This window comes from Heliangelus exortis, chromosome 26 (assembly GCF_036169615.1).
Source record: "Heliangelus exortis chromosome 26, bHelExo1.hap1, whole genome shotgun sequence".
NCBI lineage: Eukaryota > Metazoa > Chordata > Aves > Apodiformes > Trochilidae > Heliangelus > Heliangelus exortis.
In genome coordinates, this window is record NC_092447.1 from 848,265 (window position 1) to 874,017 (window position 25,753).

The 25,753-nt window shown below is 54.1% G+C and overlaps 3 protein-coding genes and 1 long non-coding RNA gene across 8 annotated transcripts in view; 1 reads left to right on the plus strand and 3 right to left on the minus strand.

Annotated features, from left to right (window-relative positions):
• Positions 1 to 18,595, minus strand: part of SIK3 (SIK family kinase 3) — a 65,743-nt gene extending 47,148 nt beyond the window's left edge. For 2 of the 4 annotated variants that reach the window (XM_071769062.1, XM_071769059.1), the window contains exon 1: positions 18,368 to 18,594. In XM_071769062.1, the coding sequence (XP_071625163.1) occupies positions 18,368 to 18,562 (195 nt within the window). In that variant the 5' untranslated portion in view covers positions 18,563 to 18,594. Of the gene's footprint in view, positions 1 to 18,367 lie in introns of all 4 variants that reach the window. The other 2 variants (XM_071769061.1, XM_071769060.1) reach the window with 2 other exon arrangements.
• APOA4 (apolipoprotein A4) overlaps positions 1 to 20,408 on the minus strand; it is a 73,507-nt gene extending 53,099 nt beyond the window's left edge. Inside the window, exon 1 of the mRNA XM_071769095.1 lies at positions 20,401 to 20,408. The gene's annotated coding sequence lies outside the window, so the exon portion shown is untranslated. The remainder of the gene's footprint in view (positions 1 to 20,400) is intronic.
• The window catches only part of PAFAH1B2 (platelet activating factor acetylhydrolase 1b catalytic subunit 2), a 248,265-nt gene extending 226,389 nt beyond the window's left edge, over positions 1 to 21,876 (plus strand). The window contains exons 1-6 of one of the 2 annotated variants that reach the window (XM_071769100.1): positions 19,027 to 19,174; positions 20,022 to 20,109; positions 20,293 to 20,382; positions 20,665 to 20,781; positions 21,025 to 21,147; positions 21,515 to 21,876. In XM_071769100.1, coding sequence (XP_071625201.1) covers positions 19,146 to 19,174; positions 20,022 to 20,109; positions 20,293 to 20,382; positions 20,665 to 20,781; positions 21,025 to 21,147; positions 21,515 to 21,793 — 726 coding nt within the window. In that variant the 5' untranslated portion in view covers positions 19,027 to 19,145 and the 3' untranslated portion in view covers positions 21,794 to 21,876. Of the gene's footprint in view, positions 1 to 19,026; positions 19,175 to 20,021; positions 20,110 to 20,292; positions 20,383 to 20,664; positions 20,782 to 21,024; positions 21,148 to 21,514 lie in introns of those variants that run through there. The other variant, XM_071769102.1, reaches the window with a different exon arrangement.
• Positions 21,877 to 22,235: 359 nt separating this feature from the next.
• Positions 22,236 to 25,690, minus strand: LOC139807747 (uncharacterized). The gene is made up of 2 exons (XR_011730666.1): positions 24,562 to 25,690; positions 22,236 to 23,928 (listed from the first exon to the last, which is right to left on the minus strand). It is a non-coding gene; the product is annotated as an uncharacterized lncRNA (long non-coding RNA).
• Between the last annotated feature and the right edge of the window lie 63 nt (positions 25,691 to 25,753).

Consider the following 25,753-nt stretch of genomic DNA (forward strand, 5'->3'; position numbering starts at 1 on the left):
ACCCAACCACACTGCTACTGAAGGGCAGAGCAGCCCAGCAGCACACAGCCCACCACCCACTTTGCTTCCAGCTCCCAGCACACAAACCAGATCCACCAGCAAACACTAACCACCTTCCCATCAGTCAGCAGAATCACCTACACCACTGTCCTGTGAGAAAGGCACCTCACAGCACTGCCTGTGAGCAGGCAGAAAGCCTCTGACTTTCCCCCCAGTGCGGAGACAGCCAAATCCCCCTGAATCTCACTGGAAGGGGCTCTCCCCATCTGCCAGTCCCAGTTCTGTTTGGGTAGCAAAGAGAGGAGAGAGCCAAGCAGAGCTGGCAGTGCCACAGAGGTCTGGGTGCTGCAGGAGAACTTTGTCTCTCCAGAAACAAGTTCCAGCAGCATGAGCTTGACTTTCAGGTACAAAATGAAAATGGGTTTCTATCCTAGCACATACCAAAAATTCCTTAAATACAACAGCTGCCTCAGGGAAAACAAGAACTTTTCCCTGGTTATGGAATGTGGTAGAGTCTTAGAGAATAAATAACAGTGACATTTGAGATAACTCTAATGGGCTAGGGCCAGTACATGCACCTTCTAAAGAAACCACAAGTCTGCTAGGAGTAAGTCCCTCCCATCAGCCAGGCTCTACAAAAACCTGTTTCTTACAAGCTGCAGCTTCCCCTCCTTACACATCACATTCTTCTTCTCATTCCCAGACACAACCATCAGGCTGGGAGGTGGAACTGTACAACTGTACAACCTGACCATGAAGTCATCAGCTGCACCATCCATCACACCAACGGCCCCGAGAGCCACCAAAGCAAGACCTGTTGCTCCAGCAGGATTAACAACCTGGAAACGTGTAGTTTAAAATCAATCAATAGATAAATATCACACCAAGAGGAGTTGAAGTTGAAATAACCCAGTTTCACACCCTGGCACAGCCTCAGGAGCAGCCATCAGGAGCGATGGAGCCATGGTGCCCAAGCGCTGCAGCTGTGGCAGTGCCTGGAGCCTGGGAGGTGACAGCATCACATGTCATCACATGTCATCACATGTCATCACATGCCACTGGCAGGTCAGGGGCCACGCTCACCACTGCCTGCACAACACTCACTACAGGCAAGGTGGGAGGAGCAGCCTGGAATTGTCTTCCAGGGGACAATACCCACCCTGGCACCAGCACTGAGCTGTGCAGAGCTGCAGCAGAGCTCCCATTCCTGGGGAGCACGTTTTGCAAGCTGCAAAAAAGCCCAAAGAACAGCTGCCAAGGGACAAGACCAAGCTGCAACACATGGTACTCAGCCACAAAATCAGAAATGCAAACCCAGCAGCCCCTGTGTTCAGCACAGCCCATGGAAACCTAGGGAGAACTGATGGAAGAGCTGTGGAAGCCAAAGGAGTGGCAGCACAGCACCCGGTAAGGTGAGGATGGAACCAGAGCTTCTCCTCACGTTCACCTCCCTGCCCTGGGAAGTCTTGATCCTGCCTGTCCGAGGGGAAGCTGGCCAGCTGAGGGTAAACAGTTCTGCTCAGTCCCTCTGGGGAAAAAGCAAGAAAAAAGCTTTCCAACGTCACCGAAATGGAATGTGAGGGAACAAAGTGCGCTTGGTAGGGGGAGAAAAAGGACAGCCTCACACTCCAGCCTGTTTGTACACAGCACTCAGCTGTGCAAAACACAAACACAGCGTTTGACAAGGCATCGGGGCTTGTGCTTAAGATCCCTCCTCCTGCTCTGAGGGTCTGAAGATATTTTGGTTGGTAGAAAAGTTATGTTAATGAAATGAATCATTTGACAGGAATGTACAGTCATCCCAATGCCATGGAAAATCTAGAGATTAAAATGTTGGAGCTACGCATCCAGCATAAAAGGTTAGAGTAACACTTCTTTAAAAAGCATTACTCATCCCTGCTTCAGCTGCACATCACTGCAGAGGTGTGGAGACAGGAGGGTGAGCAGCACCAATGGCTTATCAGCTGCGGTACAAAACAACGGGGTAAGAGTCATAAAAAGCACAAAGCAAGACCTAAATCACATGGACGGCAAAGTCTTTGTGCAGGAGTCACTCCCAGTCACTCAATTTTGAGGTGGGTGATATCTGAGGCAGCTCTACCCCACTCGTGCTGTATCCAAAGACATGCACATGATGGTGGTACTGGCATGGGAACATGGCAAGAAACTCTCTTGTCTCAAAGAGCTGACAGAGGGTTTGCTGGAGTGCTGTAGCTATTTACCTAAGGGGAAAAAAAGAAAACAGTGCAAATTCTGGCTGAAAATAGTATGAACTTGACATCACAGGCCAGCTTTCCTGGGTTTCTGAAGCTCCACTCATGAAATGCAGATCCACAGCTACAGGCCAGAATTCTTGCAGCAGCTGCTCAAGGAAATTAATTTACAAATATTAACCACCAGAGCAATCCTACACATGGCCCGTTCCTAGGGGTTACATTATGAGCTACCCATTCCAACTTAATTTGATGATGCTGTAACATTTTATGATCTCAAAGGCAGCACGCACCAGCAGATCACTTTCTTGCACAGAGCAAGCTCCTGAAGAAAGGCAACGTGGAGAAGTTTGGAGAACAGGCAGTGAGTTCATCTGCCAGGAGGTGAGCTGGAACCTCTCCTGTGCCCCACACCCTCCTGAAACCCCTCCTCAACTGCACGTCGGTCTGTTGAGAACCAACCCAAGAAAGCAAGCATATGGGTAGATCCAAAGATACTCTGCTTCATTCCTGAGTGCCAGCAGACATACTGCTGTAATTAGCCTCTAGCTCAGGCACAGAATTTGCTTCTGAGAAGCTTTGTAGCCAACAGATCTGGTTATGTCAAGCTCAGACCCTTCCTCTTTCACACGAGCTGTGAGTCCTCCCCATGGGTGACTTGTGTGTGCCAGGAAAACGTTCAGCCCTACACAGATGAGGACGATGCCATGGATCAAAACAACTTCTCAACAGCCTGCTGGTGGCCTGGCCAAAGCTGGCACTGCCAGAGGATGCCCAGCACAGGACAGCCTTTCCAGAGAAGAGGTCTTGCTGAGCAGCCAGCCCCAGGACCAAGAGTGCTGCACCCTGGGTTCCACGCCCAGCCCATGGCTCCAGGCAGGACCACCTCTCAGAAACCAAGCTCCTTCACCACAAACACGTTCCCTCCCCATGGTAGATCCCACCAGGGCATCACATCCTCCCTTGCCTCAGTGCATCTCACCTCGGGAATGGGCCCACCAGAAAAGGCTCCTGAAGCTGCCCAGCACTTTTGGATAACTGCGGGTTGCTGCTGAATGCTCTTTGGGTCTTTTATCTAAACAAGATGTTACAGGACTAGGCTTGTTCCATGCAACAACGCCCTTGTAGCTTCTACTCCTGATAGCAAGCAAGCAGCTGGGTCTGTACACCTCCAAGTGCTCACTGCCTCACACTTCCTCACCTTTTACAAACCAGTCCCTGAAAAAATGGAGATATTCTGTCTCCTGAGCTGTGCCTCCCCATTTTGGTTTCTTTACTAACAAATAGACAGCAGGATCCCTGCCCCTAAGATTCTGATAAACTTCTTGTGGTTTAAGCTTTACTGGAAACCATGCTTCCTACCTTGCTGTTTTTTCATATTATTCTCTTTCTCTCATCAAGCAATTTAGCTACCTAAGTAGTAATTTAGATGTGAAAGGATGGTTCTTAATCATAAGGCCTAAATAAAGCTGGTCCTTTGTCAGCTTGTAGCTCCCAATAAGCTACCTCATCTTCTGGGAGAAGTTGTCTGGCACACTTCCTGATCTTTACACCTTTGGTTATTTGAAGGAGACCTAACAAACACATGCATTCCTTGCAGAAGACCAGCAGTATTCCTGCTCCTGGTTAATACTTGCAGTGGAGATCCATTAATTCACTGAGCTATAGTAACTCAGGAGCTTGCAGTCATCTGTAAATAACCAGGTCCCTGTCCTGAAAACAATAGTCTGAGGAGACAAGTGAGGTGCAGCAAGCCCCAGTGGTGAGGAAACACAAAGCCACCTCAGCACAGTTACTCCTCAGAAACTCACTGGCTTCTCAGTGAGTCTGCAGCCTGGGATGGCTCCATCCAACACTTCTCCACACAAAATACATAAACAGTCCCTGGAGCACAGATGGAAACTGATGCCTATCCCCTCCCAGGGGAGTTCCCTCATCACCAGGCTACAAAATCATGTTCCCTCTTGTTTTCAGTCTTTGATGATACAAATCTTCCATTCCTTCCTACACAGCACCCCAGTTTGAACATGAGAGGCAGAGCATCCCCTCCCTCATTGCCTGCAGCTCAGAGGTGAGGGCACTCTCAGCACCCGGAGTCACGGCTGCCTCCAGGCTGCAGGAGATGGCAGGGAATGCAACTTCCCATCTGCCTTCCATTCCCCTACTGGGTACCAGTGCTCACCTGTGACTGGTGACCCTGGTGGCAGCCCAGGAGCCCCCGAGGCACTCCAGGAGCACTCACCTGCCCTGCCTCAAGATTTGCTCTTCCTGTGTTGCAGCAAAGGGCCAAGCTGTTTGAGAGCAGAAGTAATTCAGTTTTTCTCCTTATAGCAAATCAATGCCACACAACAGCATTTTGCTTAACAAGGATTGAGAGAGGAGCAGCTACAGACTCAAAGTTGTTTCCACTTACAACACACATTCTCAACACCGAATATCTGCAAAACAGAACTGCCACCATTCCAGACCTTTGAAACAGAGTTTGACACCACCCAAGGGATCCCAACTCTTTAAAGGAAAATGACAAATTTTCATCTTTCGAAGATGAAAATGAAGCAGTGCTATAAGGAAAGGTTAGCAGCTTAAAGCCCCAAAATACATAGGTTTTGGAATTAATTGAGGTTTGAGCATTTTCACTATCATACTTCATCACCAAAGGTTGGGAAGGAAAGAAAGGTGATCAAAGAGGAAAGGAATATTTTGTGAATGAAGTTCATATGAAGAAGCAGTAATGCAACATAGCTCTGCAGTTCTGGACCTTGCTGGATGGCAATTCCAAAAGCCACAGACAATCAAAACCACTGCAGAGACCCAGCCACCCTCTAAACCTGCCCCAGAAGCTACAGCAGGACCCACAGCCAAGCCCAGCTCCTAGCTGCTACCTGTGCAAAAAGATGTTCCCTGTGATCTTGGCTGCTGACCCATCCTTTCTATTTTATACAATAATGATTCACTGGAGAATATGTTCCACAGACACGTGAAGTGAAGGACAAGTTCACCCAAACTGTGTTAGTGGTTTTGGAGTATTTCCCCAATGACACCTAATTAGACTTCTGGCTTCTAATTTGCTTTTTATCAAACGTGAATCTAGGGTGCATCACAGCTGCACACAGCAGCTTGCTGAAAGATGAAATTCCAGCCTACGTGAACTTATAAGCACGTGTAGCACAGCTGCAGAGTGAGCAAAGGCTTACAGGAACTCTGGCTATAATTCTTACTAAAAGGATATCTTAGGCTCTAAATGTGTCCTGTGGCTGCACATGCAGCCCTAGACAGCCAGAAACAGTGGAGCAGGAAGGGACACGTGGGCAGTCTGACTCCAAAGACACCCTGGAGCATCCCTCGAGGAGCCAGGGAATCACAGGCTGACTCGTGTCCACGCCAACGAGTTCACTCTCACATTAGGCAACTTCTCCTAAAGAGTTACTCAAAAGCTGGCAGGTAACCACCTCCTAGAAAACAAACTGCTGACGTCTGAGGTTATCTTGCTGGTCGTTCCTGCTCACACTAACACCACCAGAGCCTCCAACGTTCTCCTGCTCCACCAGACAGAATTAAAAACAATGATCCTGATCCTCACCCTGCTCCACAGCCCAGGGTCCTATGAGCAAGGAGAGGGAATCCCTGCTCCGAGTGCAAGGGAAGTGCAGGCAGTTCACCTGCCCCAGGTTGCAGGAGCAGCAGCTTCAGTACCCTGAATTACACTTTTTAACAAATCAAACAGAAACGCAAGCTCTACAGCAGCCTTGAGCTGCAATCTCACGCAGCCCTTCAGCCGTTTGCTCTCTCCAGGGAAGGCAGACAGGTTGCCAACCAAGAAGTGCACTGTGGGATTAGCCAATGTTTATGAAGTGCTTCAGAGATTACAACTATCACCTATGTGCTAAATACTTCTCCTGCACTATCAGCCTGAGCAGCCACCGAGCACCTCGTATCAGCTCCTGCTGATCTCCAGCTGGTTGCCAAAGGCATCAGTCACCCCGACTTCCAGGCACTGTCTCTGGCACCAGTTCCAGGGGTGCTGTGAGCCACGGGGCAGCATGGGACCAAATCAGGGGAGGACTGACACTGAAAAAAACTTCTGAAAACCACGAGCAGAGTCATGACAGAAACATTACCAGGAGAGGCTTAGGGCTTTATTTTGTTAAACTGTTCTCCTGCACGTGCAGGTGACTGGAATGGAGCCATGGGAAGAGAGGCCCTCACCCTCACTCATCCCAAAAGAACTGCCTTGGCAATGCTGGAAAAAGGGACTCTGTACACAGCAGCTTGACAGGAGCTAAATGTGTCCCAAAGTCCTCCATTCGCCCCCCCAAAAAAAAGGTTTTTGCAACATCCAAAGTACGAAACCAAGACACAGAGCCTCACCAGCAAGAATTTATTTTCACCTCTGTGTTTGAGGGGAGCAGAAACCTCTTCCCAGCATGGGGACAGGTCCTGTGGCTGCATCCCACCAGACCTCCAGCTTTTGGATTGGCTCCTGACTGCGAGGTCCAGTCCTGCTGGCCAGAGGTGACAGGGACAGCCCCAGCCAGGTGTCCCCCAGTCTGCCTGGAGCAGGGGCTGGGATGTGGGCAGGTCAGGGGGCTGACAACTGCCCCTGTATCAAGTGACTGACTGGAATCACACACTGCTCTTACTCAGGCCAGGAATTAGTAGTGCAGGAGGAGCTCTGAAGTCATGGCTGGGTATAAATAAGCCTCCCAACAACACACGTCCCTCCTGCAGAGCCACTTGCACCCTTTTCTGTGCAAAGCCAACTAACACCAAAGGATCAAATCCAAGAGAAGACAGGAACTGCTCTTCCAGAACTTGAAACATATTTAATAGAAGGTGAAAGCCTAGCAAAAAATAAACTATTGAGAGTTGATCTTCCCAGTCTCACAAACAACCCTAGGCACTGAATGTCACCATTCTAACAACTCGGAGGCACAGCTGAGGTTTCCACCCATGAGAAGGCACCACAGGAGACTCTGCAGAGCAGCCTTTGTGCTGGGACCCAGCAGGGACCATGTCCCCTCAGCACAATCACTTTTCCTCCCAGCTTGCTAGGACCTGGATTTGGAGGGCAGGAAGCAAGCTTTGATCCAGGGAGCAGGAAGGTTGGTCTCATCACACAGATAAGTGCAAGTTTTCAACTCTGGAGACCTACATGTAGCAGAAGAGTTTTGCTGTTTACCTCAGAGACATGTAACTCACTTTAAAACAGCTGCTGGGGTGCCTCTGCAGAGCTCCTCTTGTTTGGACAAGCACGTTTGCTCTGGTGACTATTTGAATGATGACTCACTGGAACAAGCCAGGGCACCCTACCACACAAAACCCCAAACTGCTGACTTAGGGCTTGGGATGCAAATCCACCCGGAAGCCACGGCTCCCCAGAGAGGTGCCTGGACCTGGACACTGCCCCATCTCCCACCAGGACACCTGGACACTGCTCCACCTGCAGCTCCAAGGCAGAAGAAGTGTTTGACCAAGTGCGTGTAAATAATTTATTAAATGGGACTACCAACAATGTTTGGGGTAAAAGTGGTATTGACAATGAAATATTTTAATTTTAATGCTATGAGACTAAAAAGCAGAAAACGTAGAGCACACTGGTAAAATGCAGCACTGTAAGGAGAAAAACCCTACTTCAGCTGCAGCTCTTGCCTTCAGGACAAACCCAAAGAGAAGACAACAAGAATAAGCAAATTTTATACACTGTTCTTGCTCTTGTAGCACTTCTAAAGTTGCTTTTGTTTCTTTCTCTATCTGTGCTCTGCAAAAGGGACCCCCTGACTGCCATGCCTTTGTCTGCCCTCCGAAGGTGCCAGCCCCTGCTCCTGGCTGGGCTCAGGCTGGTGGCACTCCTCCAGCCAGGTCCACTTGTGTCTCACGAGGCATGTGAGAGTCACAAACCCGTGACGAGCCGGGCAGTAATTGCCGTATCAATTTCGATGCAACGCCTGTAACTGTAAACCATAAACCTTTTAATATCCTGCTCAATTATGAGGAAAATAACTTGTGAGCAGCAGTGTCGTCGGGAGCCCACTGCCATTCATCCAGCTGGGGCCTGGCCAGGGATGGACAAACCAGAGGAGGAGAAGCCTTGAGAGACACTGTCAGGGGTAGGGAAACGGGCAGCTCCTCCACGTGTGACCGATGGCCTCGGTGCTGCTCAGTTCTTGGTGACCTCACGGGAAGGCACTGAACGAGAAGACATGAATAAGCTGATGGTCTGCCATCAGAAAGGGATTTGGTGCTAGCACAACCCCTGGACTGTTTACAAATCCAAGAGAAAGAGCTTAAGAATTAAGCAACTGAATTGGGCAGTGTGACACCAAGTAGCCTTACAACCCTGCTCTGTTATTTACAAACAATTCTCAAGGAAAGGTAAACAATCCGAAGGACTGTTCCCAGTTTAGAAAACATTCCCAGCCACCGGAGCCTTTCAGAAGCAAGGCAGATGCTTTGACATGGGCAGAACTCCCTTCCAGTCCTGCAGTTTGCCCCCTCTCCAGCCCTTTCTGGCCAGGGAAGGATGGGGAGCAGTGCAGCCTCCAGCCTGACCCGCTTTTGTCTCACCGTGCTGTGAGCTGGGGCTCGTTGCCATGGTGAAAGCTCTGACACAATTAGTTTTCCCACTAATTTCCTGCTGAACTACAAACTACCAATGCTCTGCACCTCAGTGCTTATCAGCACCACGGCAAGGAGCCCCAGGGCCACCCGCAGGAGAAGGGACTCTGCTGCCCCTGCCCTCCCTCTGCCAGCAGCGTTTTGGGGACACTTTAGTTACACCTCAGCTGAGATCTCTGCCTCACCGTTATCAGGATGGCTTAGGTACTCCCCTCCTGTCTTCTCAGGACGTGCAAGATGTGATCTACCTCTGAAGAGTTTATCTTGTATCCTAAAACCCTCTCTGCCTTTAAATTAAGCACTACAAGAAAGTTCAAGAAATTTGACCATTGTCCAAAAATGCTGCTCTAGAAGAAAAATGTGCAAGCCCCTCCTGATTTCAACTTATGATAATCCCATTCTTAGGACAACCTGCCTGCCAGACTCGGAGCACCAGGTCACTGCTGCCACACACACTGTCACAGTCTCTTGCAAGTCACCCACTAACCTGGTGTCCTGAGAACAAACAAGCAGTGTTTGCACACAAGGGATGATTAGTTCCTGGATGCTCTCGAGCTCTGGAGCATCTAGAAGATGCAAGCTACACAATCCCCAGACAAAGCTTTCCCAAAGATAACACTTGGTACAAACCTGATGTTCCACAGGCTCTACCAGAATATTTTCAGCAACATTTTTTCAGAACTTCTTGCCTTGCTGTCATCAGATTTGGAGCAGAGCACACAAGAGTGACCACTGGCAGCCAAAGAGATGGACTACAGGGTGAAACTCCCTGCTGGGGACCATGCATGGCTTTCCTAGCTCTCTGAAAACCTACTGAAAGGAACTAGACAACTGAATCACCCTCATAATTAAAGACTGCATCTCACCCTTGTCTTAAAAAAAGCTGACAAGTCTCAAATCCCACTCCTGAACCACCATTATCTTCCTTTGAGCTTGTGAGAAGGAACTAAATTCACACCCGAGTGTCTCAGTGGTCAATGGTAAGTGAGAGCAATGATCTGTTCCTTTTTGTGGTATCCAACAGCACACACAAACCCCAGCAAGGAGAGAGAAAGGCTCAAATTGTCCAGCAAGTGACTCAGGAACTGCAGAAGCACCTACCAAGTGGAAAATACCTGTAGCCAGTCTTCACTTATCTTTTTACTGTGTAATGGGAGTCTCAGCTTGGCTGAAAAAGCACAATATTAGAGTTCTGACTAAGCACAGGTTTTCCCCAGCCCCTCAGCTGCAGGGAGGGTGCATCCCCAGCAGCTCTGCCAGGGCAGTGAGCACAACACCCACAGCACAGCAAACTTGTGGAGGGAACCACGATTTCCTTCTCCACCAGCTCTGTATTTTGTTTCCACTGACATAAAACTGCTGAACACACCAGCAGAAAGGAAAAGTCTCTTTTGTTTTTTATCTTACACTTCCCAAAACAGCTCAGGTGAAAAGCAACCTCCGCAGAAGCCCGGTATTGAAATCCTCGTGCACAGAATGAATCAGAATGATATTTTATTGATTTCCAGCAAGATTGGGCTTGAAAACAAACAGTTGCTGTGGAACTGACAACTGTCCCACTGTGTCAAAATGCCTGAGATGCAATGCAGGAGCATAGATGGGCTTTGTACAGCTCAAACCCTTCTCCTTAACGGCGCCTGGGTAACGATTCTGCTCCTTTACTGGCACGTTTACACATACAAAAAAACAGCAGTACAAGCAAAACTATGGAGTAATCACTCTCTTTCTAGGGGGGGAGCAGTGGGGAAGCTACGACCTCAAAGACTGCTGAAGCCAGCTACAGCTGCTCCCATCCTCAGGGATGCAGAAGACTCCAGAAACAAAAGAAGCTTCCCACAAAAGGCTGCTGCTGTGTCCTGGCCACCTGGCAAGGAGAAAACCTGCCATAAATCAAGGTACACGTTATCCTTGCCATGTTCCTAGGCAGGGGAGAGGGCAGGATGATTCCTTGCAGCAGGCCACAGGGCTGCAGCATCAGCCCAGGACCTGGAGGTGGGAGGTGTGGTGCCAGCAATGTGTCCTCAGCCCCACTCCAGCCCTGCTGATAACCCCAACAGAGCCACTTCCAAGATTAGAGCCTGAGGATTTCCTACAAGCACATCTGGAGAGGAGAGACCAAGTACAAAGACTAACACGTTTCATCTTCAGTAGCTGCCAGCTTACAGTAGCATTTAGGAAGCACAGAAACACGGTCACACTGTGACAGTAACTGGCCAAAAGGCAAACATTTGTCTACAGCTCTAATTATTTCTGTGCAAAGGTAACCCCAGACAAGGCTGGAAGCCTTCAGACACACAGATGATGAGAGGCATTGCTTCCTCCAATTTCTTCACTCCCATTATGACAGTCCATACCCCAGATACCTGAACAGCTAATCTTACCCCCCTTGGACACAGGTGAGGGTCAGCCTGCTCAGCCTTCCTGAGCAGATCCAACAGTCCAAGTCCTTCCACCCCACAAATGGGGACTGGCTCCAGGCTGCCATCACCACTGCAATTTGGTGTGTTACCTGACCAGACTTCACACACAACTGCACACTGCTTGTCAGCCTGAGCCTTCCATTAAAATGACCTGGATGCTGTTAAACACTGCAGCTTTCAGGTGAAGCATCAGCAGCTCCAGCTCAGCTGCCTTTATCTGTCAGGAAGAAGCCTTAGGGCTCTGAAGACACTGTCCCCCAAGAGAGACCAGAAACACACCTGGAACCACCTGATGAGCCTGAATACAGGAGAAAATTCAGACCATTTCAGGCTAAATGACCACAGATCCCTGAGCAATAAAAGACCCCTATGCACAGTGGCCGTGGTTCTTTCACACACCTGTCACTGTCAGACCTCTGTACATGTTACACACCTATTTCTGCACATAACACCCTAGGCATGGGAAGAACCTCTGCAGGAAGCAAAACAGCCAGAGTCCAGGTCAGCCAAAGAGCCAGCACAAGCTGGGAGAGATTTGTTTAGGAAAGGAAAACCCATAAGAAACCTTGCCTGTTTGCTACTGCAGAAACCCACTTTCTCATCCCTGAAAGCACTGCACTGGGTCTGCCTCACTCCAGACTACTTCCAACAGCACTAACCATATTTTAAAAGTTATTGGTAGGAGACATGAAACATCCATCTGTTTGCTGAAAGGCAGCAGACACAGGCAGCCTCCAAATCCAGACTTTAATTGACACACTTTAATCTGCTGCCGCAGCCCCACATTCTCTTTTATTCCCAGTAGCACCAGGGCGTGTGTTCCCCTAATGGAGCTCTGACAGTCGTCCTGGGCCTGGCTCTCTGTCAAACCACTCTAGCCTCCAGCTCTGGGCCCACAGTTGCAGGCTGATACCCTACAGAGACTCCTTTTCTTCTAAACGATGCTCAAAACGCGATAATTAATGTGCTCTAACTGCAGCAGATACTCCAAGAAGTTGAAGGCAGAGCTTCCCGGTGCCAAACCAGCCACCAAAGTGGCAAACGCTGAGCAGATACTGAACTGGAACGAAAACATTCAATAGGACTGTCAAGAACACTGTCACCCTCTGCCTTACACAATATCAAGATTTGGGCCAGCCATTTGGTCCATCTGCACACCCAGACACCAACTCACTGCACGTGGATGGCTTCTGCCAGCTGGGACTTGGCTGCCTTGCTCTGGGATGCATGGCACACACCAGGCTCCCTCTCCTTTCCTGGAAATGAATGGGCAGCTCCACACCACGGCTCAGTTGAGTATTTTGGGTGCACCAAACCACCACCTCCTCCCACCAGCCAAGCCCAAGGCATGAGCATTGAGTGCCTTCATGTCTGGGGGCAGCAACCCAACGCCTGCCCCTTCCATTTCATCTCAAACCTTTCCTGACCCAAGCACTTTCAGGAAAGGCATCGTCCCTCCCAGCACCTGCATCCCATTGGGGTGGGGGGCAGCTGCTGGGACTGCCCTGGGATCTCCTGCCCACCCCGTGCACGGCACAGAGCAGAGCTCCCCCCGCACTCCTGGTGAGCACTGTGCTATTTTTGAGCACAACGTGTCAGTTCCACTGGGTGTGGGAGTTTGTTTGTGTGGGTTAGCGTGATTCGACTACTTTGAAACTTGGCTGAAGCCACATAATTCCCTTTTTATGGAACCTCTTTGATGGCCATTTAACAGAGAGGGTGAGGTTTAGCCTCAACTATAGAGGCTTGGGGTCAGAGCAACTAGAAGAGCCCTAATGACTTAACAGTGAATCAGCCTTTGGAGGTTTCTTCATTTGAGTGTTAACGCAGCATATTACACCCCTGGCCTGGGATCAGCAGAAAGGGCCTGTCTGTAATAACAAGTACAATGGCATCACTAGAGGATTTCCAAATTGCTCTGCCTAAACCCAGGGAAGCTGCAGAGGGAGATGTTTGAGTCAGGTTGACCCAGGCTCACACACATCCACTGAAGGCAGCACCCTGCTCCTGCAGGGCAGACCCATCACGCTCACGAGGGGGAGTCACGATTCACACGAGGATCTCTTGGGACAGGGAGAGCTTCCACCACAAACTGCCACTTCTACCCAGCTGGCAACACAGGAGCAACTTCCTACAGCTTGACTTTGGTGGGGAAAAACACCCAGTTACCAGCCACTGCTCTTGCCAAGGGCAAGGAGTGGCGAGCTGCTGGGGTAGCAGATTTCTACAGTGCCTGCACAAGGCTGACACACGACCTGGGGAGAGGACGTGGGGAAAAGCAGTTCAGCTGCTGCTTCCCTGTGAAAAGATCTAATACCAAGGAGCCCAGTCTCCCAGCAACATGCTATTTCCTTATTTCCATCTAACGCAATCCCTCCTCCAAGCACCAATGAGAGCACAGGCTCCAGGAACCCTCATTAGGGCTCCACAGCATGCACAAAACCTTTGCAAGGCACCAAGAAATGAGACTCTACCCCTTTTTGTGGCACAGCTCCCATCAGCAGCAACTGCTTCTCCTCCCAGGGGCATCTCCTGTGCCTGCCCAAGCCCTCACCACCTTGCCAACCTTTGTTTTGCTCCTGCAGCTTCATCCTGTCTCCTGCCATGGCAGCCCCAAAGCTCCAGCATGGCACAAACTCTGGGAGTGAGGGACAGGGGGTAGGAGGCAGCCAGGCTGAAGAGGTACAAGATATGTACCCACCCCACCCTCAGCTAACCTAATAACACAGCTGAGAGGGGGGTACTAATTACCTGGGCTCTTTCACACCAGTCCTCCTGCCTGCAAAGGCTCAAGGCAGGACAAGTGCCTCGGGCCATCTCACCCCCCTTGCCCTGCAGGGACATGACCACTCTCAGCTGCCTCTCTGCCCCCTTTCTACCTGTTTGCACTGATAGACTCATCCAGAAGCAGCTGCTCTCAAGTGTAATCGTCCTCCCACATTAATCCCTTGGTAATCACATATTTGCTACAGCAAGAAAAGTGTTGTAATGAAACATCCAATGTCACCACCTCAGCCTGCCCTGGATGCGGTTACCGCCTCTGTGGGGTTTAAGACATATCCCCTCTTATCCCCACTGTGGTAACCACACTCAGACAAAGCTCACTGCTAGCTTTTAGGCTTTCACTAAATCTCCTCACCAAATGTGAAGTAAAGTCCAGCTCCTTTGCAGCACAGCCAGATGAGAACAAAGCCCCCGTGAGCTGCAGTGTTTGAGGTGCCTGAGGAATTACCCATCCACAACTCTCAGCCTTTCCTACAGCCAAGAGAGGTAAGGAACAGGACAGATGAAGCACCAACACACACTGAAAAGCAAAAAGAGAAGGGTTTTTAAAAGGTGAGGAGAGAGAGATCCAGACAAATCACTGTGGCTTCTTGACCTCCCTCATGTGACAACCAAAGCACACCAGAATGAGCCCCTTTTTTCCCAGAGCTGCAAAGCCTCATCAGCCTACCAGCTGGATTATTATCCTGGTTTTAAGTGCCCACCTCCAAGAATCCCTGTGTAAAATTTGTCCAGCTCCTGACTCCAACTCTCCCAAGGACAAATTATAAAAACTGAACCATTTCTCTCGGAGATGGGAACATACCCCTCCAAGCACAGGCAGAGACACCTCCTGCTCCTCAGGAAAGGCTCAGCTCCTTAAAAACCCAGGGGAAAAATCAGCTCAATTCCAGCCTTTCCCCAGTAGTGCTTGTAATGGTAGAAGGGCAATGTTCTGCCAAGGATTAAAAGCATCAAAGGGTTGGGTTACTGTCCAAGAAAACAACTCCAGGTAGCCCTTCAAACAGGATGCCACAGCAAACAATCAGTCAGATTCCTTCCTAGCTTTGCCCAGTGCCTACTTGGTGTTTAAAATGCTTGGGAACTCCTGGCCTAGGAGAAGTTAAGACAGGCTAAGACAGGCGTAAGACAGACTTCTTCCAGCCTGGAAGAAGTTAAGACAGCAGAGCAGGGAGATCCCTGGGCTCAGGAGGTAGCAGTGTTCTCCCAGGACTCTCAACTCTTCTCTCCAAGAGAAAAATGGAGGCAGAAATCAATCCTCCTCTCCCAGAGTCTCACTCAGCAAGTGCAGCCCAAGGGTGTTAACTCAACGAGAAGGTTGAATGTTTGCAGCAAGGTAACAGCACTGGAGAGGCAGCTCTGCCATGGCAGGGATGTTCTGCAGCCTGGCTGGGTCTGCAGGCACACTGTTGTAATCAAGAGAGGAACAAGAAGAGAAGGGGAAGCTTTCAGCATTGCACAGCAGCCATGGCAGTCCCTCTCCTCCCAACAGCTCCTGAAGGCTGAGATGCAACGTCCAAAGAAGACAGGAACATAAGGTACACACTCCACATGAATCCTCTGGTAGCATTCACTGAGTGACCCTTATGCAAAAATGTGGCATTAAAAACAACTCCAGTGTCTGAACAGAGCTGGAATTCTAATGAAGTCACTTGGATGACTTATAAATGGAAATTGTGTGGAAAACAATTCATTCAGTAGGTCACTTGGAAGATTTTTTAGAACAGGAACAAGAAAGAGTTTCTTGTGGAAGATGAGGAGACAACAGAAAGAGGGACAGCAGGCAGGAAACAGAGGAGGAGAGAAGCAGCAACATCTCCTGCAGGTGCCCAATTAATCCTGGTCAGAGCAGCAGCTCCAGTTCCTGCCCGGCCATCAGAACAGCTCCCTCACAGAGCACAAGGTTCCAACTCTGCACAACCAGGCGCTGAATGTAAATTGCTGGCTTGGTTAATACATAAATTGTCAACTGTTCCCTTCTATTTCGCCGGTTCCAGCCCAGACAATTATGAATACAGGCCTCCTGCCCTTTAGGATGATTAACATTCCCTTTCGTTAGCGTCCCCAGCACTGCTGACCCACATCCAACTTGTGAAATTCAGTTCCATGTGCAGGGCAGCGTTCCGTGTCAGCAGCAGTGCCAGCCCGGCAGAGCCTCCCTCCCCTCTGTAAATAAACCCAGGCCTGGGCTTCAGAAGGGCCAGGGAGATCCCGCTCCTTTCACCCCAGAAGGGGCACTCAGCTATTCCCTGCTTGTCTTTTTTTTTTCCTTAGGGAAAAGGGGAGGCAAGACGGGAGCACTCAGGTTGCCCACAGATGTCACACCTGACCTGGGAATGTCCGTAGGGAAGGGAAGGGGGCTGCAGCCCCCCAGGGACAGCCCACCTCTAAATGCAGCAGCGAGCCCGGGCACTGGGCAATTTCACCTTCTTGAAAAGCTCTAAAAAGGGCATCAGGGCACACTGACTGCTCAGGGCTGCACAGATGTTGGCACTGAATTCCTTTTGGGACCTCAGACGAGCAGGGTTCCCAAGGAGGGGCCATGACCAGCAAGCCAGCTTCTCTCCCAGAGCCTGTGAGACGGGGTCAGGCTGGTGCAGGGATTTGGTGGCTATATTTGAACGCTGCCTGACTCTCCTCTGCTGCAGCCACTGCGGGGAGAGATCACCTCTGGCAGGGGCAGGCTCAGCAACGGGGCCGCGTTCGCCTTTCGTGATCAAAGAATTCTTTCAGATCACTGAATGGGACCATTTTCCAAGGCTTTGCTTTCTGCTAAGGCGCTTCCACGGAGTCAAACTGCTGCAAGGATTACCGTGAGGAAAACAAGCCCTGGGTAGCATCATCCTGTGCCTTCCCACTGCCGTACACTAAAGCCTCCCCGTGCAGACTGCCCCTTCCCAGCGTGTTTCACACCAACACCTCCCCTCAAGCCCCCCTCCCCAACCAGCAGCCCCCTCTCTGCTCCCCCACTCCTCTCCCAGAGCCAGGGACACAGCAGCACTCAGGGTTTGCAGGCAAAACCCCAAGCCCTTGCTCGCACTCCTCTCCAGGGGCTGGGATTTGAAAGGAAACCTGACCTCAGCGTTGAGAAAGCTTCCAGGTCAAGTTTCAGCTCCAAGCTGTTCCAGCTCAGCCGGAGGGGTGGCTCCAGCACAGGTATTTCCCTGATCTCCAAGAGCACTGGGAGCTCAGAGGGATCGCATCTCCTCCTCCTCCTCTCTGCAGCAGTGTGAGACCCACTCCAAAGAAACCCTGGCCCGGGGAGGGAGTTTGAGAGCAGGAACACAAGCTGCACCTACAGGAGCCACCTCTATCTACTCGGGGGGATCTGTCTCCTCCACCTGAAGCACCTGAATTTACCTCCCCTGCTTCTGCCAGCCAGGGTCAGCTTTATAACGGGGGACTCTGTGGCCAAGCCCTGCACGGAGCAGCAGCTGCTGAGGAGTGGGTTGGGTTAGAGAATGTGGCACAAAACCTGACATCAGTTTATACCAGAGAGGCAAACACACAACTCTGACATGAGCTGTCCAGGGGGTGTTAAGTAACTGGTTTTTAAATAGCCCCTGAAATTAATTTTACTTGGTTACCTGGGCAAAAAGCCAGTTTTCACCAAAGGAAAGTAACTTTCAGTGAACACTAACACTCCAGTCGAATGTAACTTGGAAATTGACAAGAGGAGGTGGGCAGCAGCCAGGCCGGGACCCCCCCCCCTTTTTTCCCGGCCCCCAACTCCCCGGGAGCACCGGGGGGGGAGCCCGGGCCTGGCCGCTCCCCCCGGCCCCAGCGCTGCCTCCATCACCATTTTCACACCGTTCCTGGCGGAGACCCCGGCACCGTCACCAGCAGCAATACCAACCCTCACGACAGCACAGGCAGAATCGCGACTATCGCGGCCACAGCTCTGCTGCCCTATTCCCCGGTGTGTCGGGGGGCCGGGGGCCGCCGGCCCGGGAACCCAGCCCGCACCTGGGGACACCTGCGCGGCAGCCGGGGCCAACCCCTTCCCTCGCCCGATTCCTGGAAGGCTCCGGGAGAACAAACCCGCCCGGCTGCGGGGGCTGCGGGGCCGTCAGGGGACACCCCCAAAGCCGCCCCCTCCCCCGTGCCCCCACCCCGGGGACAGCCCGGCAGCCGCAGACCCCCCCGCAACACCCCCCGGCTGCGGGCCCTGCCCGCGGGGAAGGGCCGGTGACAGCCGCCCCGCACCCAGCACGCCGCAAAAACCCCTGCCCGGCTGCCGCCCGGCCGCGGGGGGTGCAGCCCCGGGCAGGCCGGGTGGGGCAGCCCCTTCCCCCGGTCCCCGGGGCGGACGAGGCCTCGGCGGGGCCCCCTCACCTTGGCGCGGGTCACCAGGTGCGTGGCCAGCTTGACGACGGCGAAGTTGCCCTTGCCGATGGTCCGCTCGATCTCGTAGTAGCCGATGCGGGCGGGCCCGGGGGGCCGGGGGGGCGGCGGGGCCGGGGGCAGCCGCGGGGCCGGGGGGGGCCCCCCCGCGCCGCTCGCCGCCGCCGCTGCAGCCGCCGCCGCCATCTTGTCTGGAGGAGCAAACCCCCCCTCGGGGCTGCGGCACCGCGTGAGCTCACCGGGGGGGCGGGGGGCGGGCGGCTGCCATGGCAACGGGGGCGGGCGGTGACGCCAGCGCCGCCGTGACGCGACGCGCAGGGAGCGGGAGGGGGATGGAGGGGAAGGGGGGGGGGGGGAGCAGAGGGCGCCCCCGCCTGGAGGCAGCGCCCGGCGAGGAGGACTGGGGGGGGGGAGGTGCCGTTTTACGTCATCGCTGACGCCATGCAAGTGAAATGACGTCACAGCGCGCGGACACACACAGAGCACCCCGCACCCCTCGCGGAGGTGGCGGAGCAGCCCCGAGGTTCCCCCCCTTCCAGCTCCCCCCCCCCTCCCGCATACACACACAGGGCCACGCCTCACCTTGATGGCGGGAGGGTGACGTCACGGCCGGCAGGGTGACGTCACGGCGAGCCACAGGGTCCGGAGCGCGCGGGCGGGACTTCCGGGCGCGGCTGAGCCGCGATTGGCTGCTGGCGGCGGAGGAAGCGGAAGCGGCGTGGGCGCAGGCGCGGTGGGAGCCCGGGCCGAGGGGAGGGAGGCGCCCGCCATGGAGTCGCGGGGGGAGCCGAAGCCGCCGTGAGTCCGCGGGGATGGGGACAGCGCCCGGCCCGGCCCGCCGCACCCAACACTCCGCCGCCGAGCCCCCGGAGCGGGGAGGCCCGGGCCTCGCCCCGCCGCTGGGCCTTGGGGGGTTCCGAGGGCCTCTCCGTCCCAGCGCTGGGAGGGCCGGGGGGAGGCGGTCGGGTCGGGTCGCTTCGGGCGGCGGGGAGGAACCCCCCGGAGCGGTAACGGCGGCAAAAGGAGGAGGATGAGGAGGGGCTGGCGGGGTGGGGAGCCGCCCTTATAAACCCTGCCCCTCCGTGATGGCCGCCGGGGCGCAGGTGTTGCTGCGGGGGGCGGGGGCCGGGGGCCGGGGCTCGGCCGCTGTCACCGCGCTTCCCGGTGCACCTGGGGCCGGATCGCCTGATCTCTCGCTTCCCCGCCGCCCCTCCCTGCTGCGGGGCTGGGCTGGCCCCAGGGGAAGGGCCGTAGCTGGGAGCATCTTCCTGGCCGAGATCCTTGGGGATCAGCGCGGCTGCGAGGCACCAGCCCCGGGAGAATCCCGGGAGAATCCACCTGAGCCTAGCGCTCGGGCACTGTGAGCATCGATCCTCTCACTGAGAGGGGCTCATCCCCAGGTGAGCAGCATCCATTGCTCTGTTGGTGAAGCCTGGCAGGGCTGCTGCAGGGCGCCCTCCAAAACCTCTGCAGCCTCACCGTGTGCCTGGACCTCTGCTGGCTCCATGGCTTTGGGGGGGACCATCCAGAGCCCTTCTGGGATGAAGCATCGGGAATGTCAGGCAGTGCAGTGGTTCCTGGCCAGCCCATCCCCAGCTGCCAGGCTCCTCTGGAAGGAGCTGATCTGAAAATGTTCTTCCCACAGGAACAGGATGAACCAGGGCAATGCCAACCCCGCTGCCGTTCCCCACGCCGCCGAGGACATCCAGGGGGATGACAGGTGGATGTCACAGGTAGGGCTGGTGCAGGGGCTGAGTCCTCCTTGCTGGGGGGCTCTCGGGGTGCCCCAGAATGCACCAAGCTGTCAGTCCTGCCTTGGGGAAGCAAGGCAGACACAATGCTGCCCCTGGCCCAGCAGCTGGGACACTGCTGAGGAGCTGTGGGTTGGTGCTCACCCTGCTGCTCTCTGCCCACAGCACAATCGCTTCCTCTCGGACTGCAAAGACAAGGAGCCCGACGTGCTCTTCGTGGGAGACTCCATGGTGCAGCTGCTGCAGCAGTATGAGGTATTGCTCACCAATCCAGCTGGAAGTGCCCAGTTGCTCTCTCAGCCCTTTCTGAAGCTGTGCCTGGCTGGCTCCATTTTGACACACACCCCTCCCCAGTTCCTCGATTCTCAGGCCCCAGACTCCCCAGGGACTCTTTGTGGGTGCATCTCCTGTGGCCAAAAGCACCTTTCACCCTCCAGGTGCTCCTCTGGGTGCCCATGAAGCCATGGCATGGCCGTGGGGTGTCTGTCTGTCTGTCTGTCTGTCTGTCTGACACAGCCAACTCCTTTCTGGTTGCAGATCTGGCGGGAGCTCTTCTCGCCGCTTCACGCCTTGAACTTTGGGATTGGAGGAGACACCACGGGACATGTCCTGTGGAGGCTGAAGAACGGAGAACTGGAGAACATTAAACCCAAGGTAAGAGCAGGAAACAGAACCAAGGCTGGCTTAGGAGAGGTGGGGTGGGCTCAGAGATCTCCTGGGCTGTGCCTCAGCAGTGCCAGTTCTTCACCCACCCCGAGGACCACAGGAGAAGCTCTCCAGGAACCAGCAGAACTCCTCAGCCTGACCCCACCAGCAGCTCACTGGTGGAGGACGATGTATAACGTGGGGTTTGTGACCTGTTCTGACCCAGCCACCAACATCTCCCCTCCCTGCCAGGTCATCGTCGTTTGGGTCGGCACAAACAACCACGACAACACAGCAGAGGAGGTGGCGGGAGGCATCGAGGCCATCGTGCGCCTGATCAACACCCAGCAGCCACAGGCCAAAGTCATCGTGCTGGTAGGTCCTGCAGAAAACAGTTGGGTTTGAGGGAGCCCCGTGGTCTCTCTGATGCTGGGACCTCCTGGGGGAGGGCAGGGGCTTTGTCCCTCTGCTGCCCCGTCCTTGCCTCCCCACACTGCCTTGGCTCTGCAGAACCCTCCTGCCCGCCCCTCAGGGACAGGGGTCACCGTTTCAGTGGTGGGGTCACTGTCCCACCTGGAGATGTTGTTGATAAAATGCTGTGAGGGGAAACCAGGGGCAGAGCTGGCACTGGGAGGAGCCCCTGTGCTGGTGCTCATCCCACCTCATCCGGCACCTCTCCCATTGAGGAGCTGGGGGCTGGCAGAGACCCACAGAGGTCACCTCCTCCTCCTCCTCCTGCCAGGGCCTGCTACCTCGTGGGGAGAAGCCCAACCCTCTGCGGCAGAAGAACGCCCAGGTGAACCACCTGCTGAAGGCCTCCCTGCCCAAGCTGCCCAACGTCCAGCTGCTGGATGTGGACGCCGGGTTCGTGCACTCGGACGGCACCATCTCGTACCACGACATGTTCGACTTCCTGCACCTCACCGGGGGGGGCTACGCAAAGATCTGCAAACCCCTCCACGAACTCATCATGCAGCTGCTGGAGGAGACCCCCGAGGAGAAGAGAGCTGCCCTGGCCTGAGCTGCCGGCGTCACCCAGCCCATCAGATCAGTTCTGTCACTGGCACTACAGAATCCTTCTTTCTTAAAGCACTTTCCATTGTAGAGTGTTCCCGGATGGTGGTCCCTAGTGTTTTGAGGGGGAAGGCTGATGTCTAACTGGTCTTGTACCTACCAGGGCCAGCTCGGTTGGTTTTATTGCAGGAGGGAATTAGCTGAAGAAGAGTTTTACTTTTAAACCATTCCTCATTGAAAGCAAGAACAGGACTGTCACTCACCCCGTGCCCCTCTCCTCTCGTGTTGCTCTGTGGTTTGTCCTAGCACCCCGTAGTCTCCCAGGGCTGCACCTCCCCGGCGGGAGGGATCGTGCTCCACGTGTTAGCCTCTCAACAAGAGTCACATTCCACTGGCAGAAGCCACAACAGATGCATTTTTCCAGACTCGGTCCCACCTTTTAAATCTCATTTTTGGTTGGTTTGGTTTTTTTGTTTTCCTGGGGAGGGTTTCAGTGTTGCTTTCTCACTCCTTCTTTCCGAAGCAGCGTGAAACTGGAATTGAGACATGAAAAGAAACAAGTGGTTACCCAGACCAGTGGAACTCTGTTCCTGTGCTCCTTTCACCATGCCCACTGGCCAGGGCACCTTTCCTCTTTCCCTGCCTCCCATGTAGCTTTCCCAGAGGCAGTTTTGTCCCCGTGGCTGTCCTGTTCTCTGCTCCTGTCCCTGCAGGGTGTCGCTGGCTTTTAGCAGTTGCTCAGTTCAGGGTTTTAATTGCTCAGCCAGCACGGCACGAGGCCGTCGCTCCCTGGCTGCCATTCCCGTGCTACGGGGCTCTCTGCACTGCTCCTCCTTTTTGTTTTTGTTTTTTTTTTTTTTTAATTATGACTGTTACATCCTTTTTTTTCTAAAGGAAACCCACACAAGCAGCTCCTGCCTGCAAAGCCTGAATCACTCTGAAGCTTTACAGATGCCAAGGTGTATATTTCCTTATCGCTTCTCTTTTACTTGTGTAAACATTTTTTTTGAGCTACTCCAGCCTCTTTCACTATGAAGCCAAGTCAAGGTGCAGCCTTTCCTGCCCTGGCTGCTGCTCCTTGCCTCTAGCTAAAGGAGACAGAGGGTCAGGTGCCCTCCTGGGATTTGTTTGTTTTTGTGGCCGGTTGTAGTCTGCTAATGATCATACAAAGACAGCATTTTTGTTTAGAAGTGAAAGTTTCTCTTTTTTCTTTTTTCAGACAGAAACTGGTTGGGACCTGAAAGGCAGAGCCCTTGGTGAATAGATACACTTGCAAATAAAACCCTCTCAAACCAAGTCTGTTCCTCCCTGGCTTACCTGCTGCGGGGTGGTGGAGCCCGGTGGTGCCACTCGGACCTGACCCACTCCTGGGCAGGTAAATCCCAGAGGAACAGATGGGTTTCCCACCCACCGAGGGGTTCTCGGGTTGCTTGCAGTGAAGTCCATAGGTACTGTACGTAGTCTGTCAGCCCTCAGTGACCAGCAGGAGGGTGCTGGTGTTTTAGGCAGGCAGTCACCTCACGCTGAGGGGTTCCGTCACGTCCCCGTTCCTGTCCCCGCTCCCGTAGGTGTGACCATAGCAGGGTCTTGGCCTGGATTGCATGTGTAGGCTGTGTTTTGTTGCCAGTGTATGTGATCTACACACAGAGGAAGGAAGGAAGGAAGGATGAGGAATTCTGCTTACCAGGATCAGAAGTAGAAAGCTGGGGAGGGAGGCAGCAGAGGAGGGGTTGCAGTCCTGACCAGGGATGCGTTGCTCGCTCTGCTGCTGAGCTGCTCGCTGGAGGAGTTGGGGCCAGGGGGAGTGCAAGACCAACTGTTAAAAATAATGCTGTGGGGGAGGATTCCTGGGAAAAGGCCTGATCCCCCCCAGCACCCATCGGGGAGGCAGCAGGAAGGGCTCCTCTCCACCCTGGCTCCAGCTCTGCTGGCAGCCAGAACCCATCCTGCTCACAACTGCAGGGCTTGGTGGAGCAGTGGGGAAGGATTCTCCCCCCTCACTCACCTGCTGCTAAAATCCAGCACTGCGTGTCCAGACGTGTAGAAAAAGCTTTGGTTGCAGGCCTGGGCAGCCAGTGTCAGTGAAGAGCCTGGTTCCATGGGGCAGCTCTGTCTGCCATCTATGTGTGTGGGCGCTGCCAGCTTCGTGTTTATTGCAGCAGAGAAAAAAAAAAAAAAAAAAAAAAAAAAAAAGTGTGAAAGGACAGAAAGTCTCTCCTAACTTGCTGGGAACAATGACCGCAGGGTGGGAGCTGCCAGGAGAAGAGCCCCTCCCCTGTGTGAAACGGGGTCACAGTCCCCCTTCCCTACGCTGCACTCTCACTGCCCCAAACCTTCCCCGGGCCGAAAAATCATGAATATTCTGCTTTGGCAAAAATGCATCGGCTGGTAGAGCTCACTCTGTTAGTGCATATCGCGATATAAATGTCGATGTTTCACCCCACTGTGTGTGTGTGTGCCTGGGCACCTGCCTATCTCCTTCCCTCTGTGTTGCTGACTCGTTTTGTTTCCCCGGGGGCTGCTGTCCCCCCCCTGTCCCCACCCCCCACACGGGCTCTCAGGGTCCTCGCTCCCCTCTTAACATCTCACCCCGGCTCTGCTGGGGATTCTGCTGCTTTCCCCTGCAGAGCTCAGCACCCCGTGTTCTCCAGGGGGGGGTACCCCGTGTGTTGGCCCTCGACCTACCCCCAGCTCATGTTTGGTAACGCAGAGGTCGGGTTTTGACAGCCCTGAGGCAGAGGGGATGGACACCACCTCCACGCAAGTCCAACCTACCCTCGTGAAGAGCAGCTGAGGAATCGCTTGGGCTTTTGCTTCCCACTCCTGCACGGGTGTCCTGCTGTCCCCCAGCAAGTGTCCCACCTGCTGCCAGCCTCACCGCCCCCAGGCTGGCTGAGAAGTGCTTGGGGCTCCTCGGGGAGAGGACCCCCAGCAATAAAGTGCACAACAGCAGCAGCGCTCTGGTCTCTGGACGTTTTTCCCCGCAGGGAGCAGGGGGGAGGTGGTGATGGTCGTGGAGGTCTTGGGTGTCATCAGAGCCCCAGAAAAGCGGTTCCTGACCCCATGAGGTGGGGCTGAGCTGCCACGGCGGGGGATTTAAAACCAAAATCCCTGTGCTGCTGCACGTGGGGAGGGACACGGTGCTGGGCTGGGGGGGACTTCGGTTCCTGGTCTTGTCCCAGGGGTTGGACAGTGTCTGTGCAACCCAGAGAGCTGCTTGGGGCAGGGGCAGCTGTCCCTGCCTGGCCCCTGAAGGTGGGAGCTCCCTGTGGGGCTGGGGCTTTCCCTATGGGGTCCTATATGGGTCAGGTGCTCCCCCTACAGAGCAGAAACTTCCCCCATGGGGTCGTATATGGGGCAGAGGCTCCCCTATGGAGCAAAGGCTTCCCTTATGGGGTGCTGTATGGTGCAGGCGTTCCTCTATGGGGTCCCATATGGGGCAGGGACTCCCTTATGGAGCTGGGGGTTCCCTTATGGGGAGAGCTTCCCCTGTGGGGTTCTGTATGGGTCAGGCTCCCCCTCTATGGAGCAGAAAGCTCCCCTGTGGGGCAGGGGCTGCCCTATGGAGCTGGATCTTCCCTATGGAGCAGAGGCTTCCCTTATGGGGTCCCAGGTAGGGCAGGGGCTCCCTTATGGGACAAAGCCTCCCCTATGTGGTCCTACCTGGGGCAGGCTCCCCCTCTATGGAGCAGAAACTTCCCCTATGGGATCCTATATAGGGCAGGAGCTCTCCCACAGGGTCCCATCCCGGGCAGGGGCTCCCCTAGAGGACCGAGCCTCCCTTCTGGGGTCCTATGTGGGGCGGGGGCTCCCCTATGGGGCAGGCGCGTCCGACAGGGGCAGAGATGCCCCGTAGGACACGGGTTCCCCGGCGGGTCCCGCTCCTCCCGGTCCGGAGCCGCCCGGTGCCGGCACCGCCCGCTGTCGCGTCACTTCCCCGGATGGGCCTTTCAGGTGTGACGCCGCG